The sequence below is a fragment of the Nannospalax galili genome, unplaced genomic scaffold, assembly GCF_000622305.1.
Source record: "Nannospalax galili isolate Female #2095 unplaced genomic scaffold, S.galili_v1.0 scaffold1361, whole genome shotgun sequence".
Classification (NCBI taxonomy): Eukaryota; Metazoa; Chordata; class Mammalia; order Rodentia; family Spalacidae; genus Nannospalax; species Nannospalax galili.
In genome coordinates, this window is record NW_008345115.1 from 69,372 (window position 1) to 77,281 (window position 7,910).

The following is a 7,910-nucleotide window of genomic DNA, read 5'->3' on the forward strand; positions in this document are numbered from 1 at the left end:
TATAATCATATCACAACTATGTATCCAAAAGATAGCCTCCTCTGAGGTAGCAAGTAGTCTCATCCTGGGAAGTGAGTTTTAGTCTTTAATGGCTAAAACACTCTTGGCCACTTACTATAAGTCTAGAATATCAGACAGCTTCTTCTCTGAGCCTCTGCACCTTCACATGTCAGCCCAGAGCTTCACCTTTCTTCAGTCACCGTTCTCCTCCCATTTGACTCATATACCGGAGCCAATAGGGACCAGTCCATGGTGCTTTAGTGACATAAAGAATGGCTGACCTGTTGGACCTTGTGATCACAAGGTCTTTGTGGCTCATATGTTCTCAATTAATCTCAATTGGTCTTAAGAAGATCCTCATTCAAGACAGTTTTCCCAGTGACTATGATAAGGAACCATAACAAAATTCTAAAGTGCTTTTCTTAGAGCTTATATAAGCCAAAAAATGTCTTTGGTTCTTCAAAATTAACTAGAGAAAGTTGAGATATATTGACATATATATGGTCAGCACTTGTAAGATTAAATACTGCCCCCAGGTAGCTGCTGTGGGCCCACATCTGGCCAGTAGTGCAATAGTTCATCATCTTCTCCTCCATCAGCACCAGATCCTCAGGATACTTGGAGTTCCTCATGTAGACCTTGTGGCTTAGGGGCTGGTTGCTACAAGACTGACCTCGGAAGTATATTTTGGAATACACAAAGTACAATCCAGTGTCATTGATCACAAGGCCACCCTTCTTATACTTCACTCCAGAGATCATAGCAATTCCATACATGTCTTCCCACTCCAGAGGGGTGGACCTTGAGTTGGGCTTGCCTGTAATAGACCAGAGATGAACTTTCAGCCAAAAAACCTCATGCATCTGACAAACTAAGGTCCCAAGGCAAGACTATAGAGCCCTCCTTAATGAATGCTTTACCCAGAATTACATAGCTGATGCCAAACTGACTGAAGAATCAGAACTCCATCCAGGACTGGGTTCCTTCAACCTTTGTCAAATTGCCTGCCTCAATTTTATTATCCACACACTTGGGACAAATTTAAATGTGCCTTCAATCAATCTCAATGAAGATTACTAAGATAATTTCAGCTCTCTAGAATTAATATTTTATGATCTTCTAAATTAGCACTAAAACTGCTGGGCTTTGAGATCCCTCCATAAAGCTAAAAGTCACATCTAAGGAGCTCTAAAGTTGTACAGCCAGACAAAGTGTGAAGATTATCTGGTTCATCTTCTTGGTTAGTTTGGATTCCTGTGCCTTTCCGTTTGGGCTAAAATCCCTTTTCCTTTTTTATTTATACAGCATTATATGAATACACACAGCAAGTGCCCAGTAAATATTTGTGGACCCAGCTGACCCTTTCTGCAGTCTCTGCCTAAGAAATGACAAGTCACAACACACCTCTTCTAAAGATGTTTATCTACTTTTCAGATATTTATAGTTTATAGTGGAAAAGCCTATGCCACACTGTACTAAGTTGCTTCTCTTACCTCTATAATTACAGGCTAAAAGCTCACAAGTGCCAGAACAGTCTCTTACTACTCAAAAATAACTCATCATTTAATCCTTTCAGCACTTCTCTTGGACCTGTGTCACAAGTCCCCTTGAGGTCTTTGGAATGGTTAAAAAAAAAAAAAGTGAGTTCTTCATGGGCAAGATCAAGTCTCACACAGCTCCATAGTTCTAATTTAGGATTTATAGATTAGGATCATGAGCTCCAATGTCACTGGAAAAATTTGAGTGCTCTTGGGTTCTAAATACACTTGTCAGAAACTAACACCTTCCCAGAGCTGTCCATGGAAACCCAAGCAGTCAGTCCACATTTCTCCAAAGGCTTTCCAGTTCCCACCTAGTCCCCGAGACACAAACCTGTTAAATGTGCCACACTCCTTTGTTCCTTCTTTTCAGAGGGTGGAATGGGATGATCTGCATCATAGAGAGATAAAAGACATGTGAAAATGATCTTCATAGATGCCAACTATTATTTCAGAGAGTTTCTAAATTCCACCACTAAATACAAGATTTTCAAAGCATAAGTGATAATATTCTCATCTCTAAACTACAGGACTCATAGGAGTCTAGATTTCAAAACCATGTTAAAAATGAGCTAGGTAAAGAGCGATAGATGCATAAATTATGCTACAATAAAATATAATTAGTGTAAATGTTGATGCATAGTACTGTCATTCTAGTTACACTATATAGAATGTGTTTCAGTGCTTTCAGGGAGAGATTATCGCCTGACTCTAAACCCAGGGTTCTGTCCACATTGACTCTGCTGTCTGACAGAGTCTATAGAAGACTGCTGATGTGTCTTCTGGCCATCAAGCCTTTCTCTTAAGACATTCTACAATCTGTCCCAAAATTGATAATACTAAGGCCTCAAAGAGTCACCTCATACAACTGAAGTTTCAAACATCTTCGATGACTCCTCACAAAACATGAGGTTGTACAGTAGATTATTCCATCATGTAGACTTGGCCTTAATTCCCCTACATGTGGCCCCAGTCTTACTTCCTCTTCCTCTACTCCATCACATAGATACTAGCATGCAACAGGAGTTCTATGACCTGAATATGTCCTTTCTTTCCTGCTCCTGGGCCTTTGCTCATGCTGTGCCTTCTGTCTAGAATGTCCTCCCAAGGAGAGCTCTGTGTCAAATTCCAATCAGTCCTCTAAGCACCATTTGGAACTACTCTTTTTCGGGGGAAACCCTTCTATACCTTTTGTCAAAATGATCTTTCAACCTTTGGAACCTATGATCCCTTTGCCTTTGCCACTCTTGATAGTTCTGACTTGCCCTTGCTGAGGTACCTGTAAAAAGCTGTCTTACTTCCTTCTCACCTAAGTAAATGGAAAGTTCCTTACTACCTGGTAAAGTCAAAAAAGTGTTTAGCCCTGCTTCTGACACAGAACATGCCACCAGAAAATGTTTCTAGATAAATTGAATGCATTAATATTGATAATTTCTTCTGAAAATAGACACTATTTTCTCTAACTTCAAATATTTCAGCCAAGATAGACACTTACTACTTGGCTTCATAAATTCAGCTAAGACAGTGAAGAAAGATTTATAGAAAGGTGCCTGCCCATCTCAGGCTTGTGATTAGCCTATTAAACTTACAATGGGTGTGAAAATAGCCTGGTCTACTAGGAATATTATCTGAGCAATCATGACCTCTCTAGTATCCAAGACAGCTCACCTTGAAGTAAGTGTGAGTTAACAGGAAAGGCAAAACTGAACCTTTTCTACATTCCTATACCACAAACCATCTGAGCATCTGACCTGGCATTCTGCCATGTACTAACAGGAAATGGAGCAGAGAACCACACAGTGCTTATCTTTATATTCTTCACAGAGTCTAGTATATTGTTATTTTCATGAAAGATACTCCCATAAATATCTGCTGAATAGATATTAGGAATGTATCCAAGATGTGAGAAATTAGTTTTCTTGCCCCAGGGTCTTTGCACATACCATCCTCAATATGTATGCCCTTTGTACTCCGCAACCCAAGCACAAAGTTCTCTTTGAAGGGCTCTTGACCCCTCACACATCATCATAAGCAACCTTAAAAAGAACTTTTCCAGACCAATTTACTTTGAAACACACACACACACACACACACAACACCCCCTCCTTCTATACTCATCTACCACTGGACCCTAGATTTAAATCTCACACACACACACACACACACACACACACACACAGCAATCATTCTAGAAAAAAATTCTAGTATGTGAAATTATGTTGTTGGCCTGTTTCTACTTACCTTTTCCACTACATTAAAAACTCCATGAGAGTAAGTTCCTTATCTTTCTCATTTTCAAAGAGGTCTCTTCATCTCTCTTATTTTCAATCACCACCCTACACCCAGCCTCAGTCATTAGAGGTTCTCTAAGTACACTTGTGTATAAATAAAACATTTAATCAGATAACTGTGGAAAAATAGAAGTGAAAACATAAATTTTAAAGGTTCAGGAGAGAACCAACTTCCATAAGCTGTCCTGATCTCCACATGTGCCATGGCCTGTGCTCGTGCGCATACACACACACATACACACACACACACACACACAATACTTTTTAAAAGTATTTTAAAAGGAATCTATAATAATAACACCCAGAAAAACTTCATTTACTATGCTGGTGTGCACATGTCCTTTTCTTAGAAGACAAAAATGTGTACATATCCTTCATAGAATATTAAAATAAATATGGCCTTTGGTAACTTGTCTCTTTATCTAATCCTCATGGGATTAAAGGTCAACATGGTTTTAATTGTTGTCCACCATGCTCTCCTACAAATATGCCACAATGTATTCAACTCACCTCCTGTTCTGAGGCAGTTTTCTTCTGAAGTGTTTGTTATAAATAGCAATATGAGAAAATGATAAGCCTTCTTATAGATAAATCTTTGACTCCATCTCCAAACATTTTTTCCTAAGAATTGTTTTCAGTGATGAGAGTTCAAGGTAAACTAACAATTCAAGCACCTGACATGAATTTTTAAACTGTTCTTCAAACAGGTATAGCAATTTCTATACTTACTAGCTGAACATATGCCTAAGATGGTCATTTTTCCTCTCAAATATTCTGTAATTTTTGTTTTTTAATGTTTGTGAATTTTATGGATGAAAGTGGTATCCCCTTTGTTTAAATCAGCAGCTCTTATAATAAATAAGTAAAGTTGTTATTTTCATTTTCATGTGATAGTTCACCAATTTCTGGCCCATCTATGATGATCTAGTGAACATAACTATTTACTGAGGTAGGCAGACCTGAGTCATCTGTTCATTTGACTTTTGATCACTAAAATGACTCCATAGAGTAGGTGAAAATGAGTAATTAGCACCAGTTTCATCAGCCACAATCCACTGATTTTTAGAAATCCTGAGAGGTTTCATTTTTCTAACGAGTATTTCCACCCTACCTGTTTGTAATCTGGTCTTTCTGGTTCTTAGAGACTTGAGTCCAGAGTTGAACACAGCCTAATGTTGGCTCCTACAAGAGGCCCCATTCTCAGGCAGGAGCTGGTTGCCCACTTTCTGAGATAGAACCAGCTCTGACCAATCTATTGCCTTCTGCTTTCTGAAAATGTTTCTAAGGCTAAGATTTACCTATTGCCTTTGCATGGCTGACCTGCTTTGCATGGTTGTTCTCATTCCAGAACCATGATAGAGGTAGATGTTTCTGTATTTCACAAGGTACCTATCCATGCATTGGAAAGCCTGTAGGTAATAGGACGCCAGGAGCCTGTTCTCTTAGATTCAGTTCCACACCAGTAGTCTTGGGCATTGCACCTAATTTTTCTAGTGTTATGTATCTCTTCTGAAAAACAAGATGGCTGGACACTATAAGAGCTTTTCACACTCAAACCAAATCTAAAAATTCTATAAATCTGACTCCAAGGTGAATTTTAAAGTATATCCTAAAATCTGTTTACATGTTTCAAAACTATGTCCTGAAATCTCATGTTCAACATGAATGTCTTCCTCTTGTCTGGACTTATACCAAGGGAGGGGGCAATATTCATTGTCATCAGAGGCAGCCTAAATCCTCTATGGTGAAGCTAAGCCATGCTGTAAATAATGGCTAAAGTTCTCCCCTAACCTTCTCATGATTTCAGAAGAAACATATTAATGCAGGCAATGGATTATCAACTTCTTAAAAATATCATCCTATCTTACAAAAAATTTAAAATAAAGCTTAACTCTTAAGTAATCACTTATATAACTTTGAAAGAGAAGAGGACATCCCCAGAAATATTTGTCTGTCTCTAATCCTCTTTTGTCCCTCAGGATCAGGATGCCTGAGGAAGGGCCATGAGATAAAGGTTCAGGCTACATGTGCATCTCTTTCCAAAGTCAAGGAGAAATTTATTTGAGTAACGTGTGGTGCTCAGCAACACTAAACAATTAACTTTACTCCATATTTTAACATAATTCATGGAACCTTTGTTCTGTGTTCAAAGTTACACAGGATTTCTTGCCTAGCAATCATATATCCTAAAATGGGACAGAATTCCAGCCATCCTACCAACTTCATTCAGCACTAAGTATCACCTCTGGGGACGCAATAAATATGCATAAAAGGGACCTTACCTATTTGCTTTTCAAAAGATGATGCTGTATGGCTTTGGTTGGTGGACTAGTAAAAGAAAAAAGGTTATACAGTAAGTGTGGAGTTCTTTAAGCAAAGGAGACAGAAACGACAAACCAACCCCTGGAAAGAAGATTGAAATCCTTCAAATCCTTGTCTAACTTAGATTTTGACCAAACAATGGTGACTTAGAATAGTACTAAAATTTTTAAATCTTTTCAAGGAAATTTAGTTGGCCATTTGAGCAAATAAACTCGAGAAAGACTCAAATTTGGTTTTATTCCTTGAATTACTAGCTTTGAGGCAGAAAATAACTCAACAGACTGGCTTGACAACTGAGAAAGGAGTAACTATTTGCCTCTGATTCTCTCCAGGATGGAAAATATTCCCTTTACAGGAATGAATATTGGTTTCCCTGACTATAGACTAGAGTTGACTAGAACAACACTTTCCTCAGACAGAAGTTGGGCTTAAAAAGAACATTGTGAAACAAAACCCAAATCTTTACAAGCAAATCAGTGGCCCACATGGGCCTCAGCAGCCCCCAGCCCCATGCAGCAAAGCTAGCTTGCACCCAAGGTCTCCAGGATTCAACAGTCTACCTGCCAGGCTTACCTCTCGGAGTTCTGCCAGCTCCTTCTGCAGATGGAAGAGCTGATACATTCCTATCCCCAGTCCAACCAGAGCCACCAGAACCATGAAAGTCATCATCAGAAGCCATAGTTCTGTGTGGTGGTCCTTCCTCTTCTGTAGAGGTGGCAGTGAAGGCAGTGGTGGGAGTGGTGGAGGTGGCAATGGCGGCGGAGGTGGTGGTGGTGGTGGCCTCCTTTGACCCGGCCTTCCAGGCACAGAGGATGGACAGGGAAAAACTGACCCTGAAGGGGCCCAAGGAGAGGTGGCACTACCGTCCACCCAGTAGACTTGGGGACATGGGTAATTCAAGGGCTGCTGCATGGCAGCCAGCCCCAGGAAAATTTTCCTTCCCTCAGTCTCGTGGAGGCTGAAGTGTCAAGGACCAGACTCTTGTTGCTGAGTGTTCCAGAGAAGGTAAGTGTGCTCTCTTTATAAAGTTTCCACAGCCAAGGGAAACACCTCTCTCCTGTGTTCTCTCTTTTTGCTTCACCGTGAGACACCCACTCACTTTGCATCTGAACCTGCGAAGCCTCAAGATACTCACAGCAACCCCGGGGAAGTTTCCGCCCACAAATTTCTGATGAAAGGCTTCAAAACTCCAATTCCTGTTGCCTTGCTACCTGAGAAGGCTGGCAGACTGGGCTCGCCTGCCTGAGGTTCCCCTCAGCAGGTCAGCGTCCCTACACCCTGAGGACATTAGCTATTTTCCACCTTCAAGCAGTGGCCTGTGGGATGTGTTAAAAGTCAGGCACTAAGGGGAGAGGCCATGGAGTTCGAGCAGAGAAGCCATCTCCACATCTTAGCTTAACTTAATCCGCTGCTGCCTTTTCCCGCACCAAAATACTACTTATCCTGACCTTGCAGATCAAAGCATTTCATAATTTATGAGTGAAAAACCTGTCCCACCAGCAGGAAGAATGTAAGAGCCTGAGCTGGTGGATGACCACAAGGAAACAGAGTTTTCCAAACAACTGGTCAGTTACTTATAGGAACCTACAGCAATGGTGGCAGCACAAACAAGTCCTATGCAAGCTCAAACCAGACAAAATCCCAGCATAGACATGGGGAAGTGGGTAAGAAACCCTAACCCAATTTAAGGAACTTTCAGCAACCAATGGCTGCTGGGAATCTCTTAAAGGGATAGGACTTTTGGTAGGGTAACCAGGCT

The 7,910-nt window shown here is 40.5% G+C and overlaps 1 protein-coding gene across 1 annotated transcript; it reads right to left on the bottom strand.

The window, feature by feature from the left end:
- Positions 1–278: 278 nt before the first annotated feature.
- On the bottom strand, positions 279–7,063 carry Faslg (Fas ligand). Its single transcript, XM_008841374.1, has 4 exons — positions 6,725–7,063; positions 6,112–6,157; positions 1,873–1,929; positions 279–817 (listed from the first exon to the last, which is right to left on the bottom strand). The coding sequence occupies exons 1-4, from the start codon at positions 7,061–7,063 to the stop codon at positions 423–425; spliced, it is 837 nt and encodes a 278-aa protein (XP_008839596.1). The 3' UTR covers positions 279–422.
- Positions 7,064–7,910: the final 847 nt, after the last annotated feature.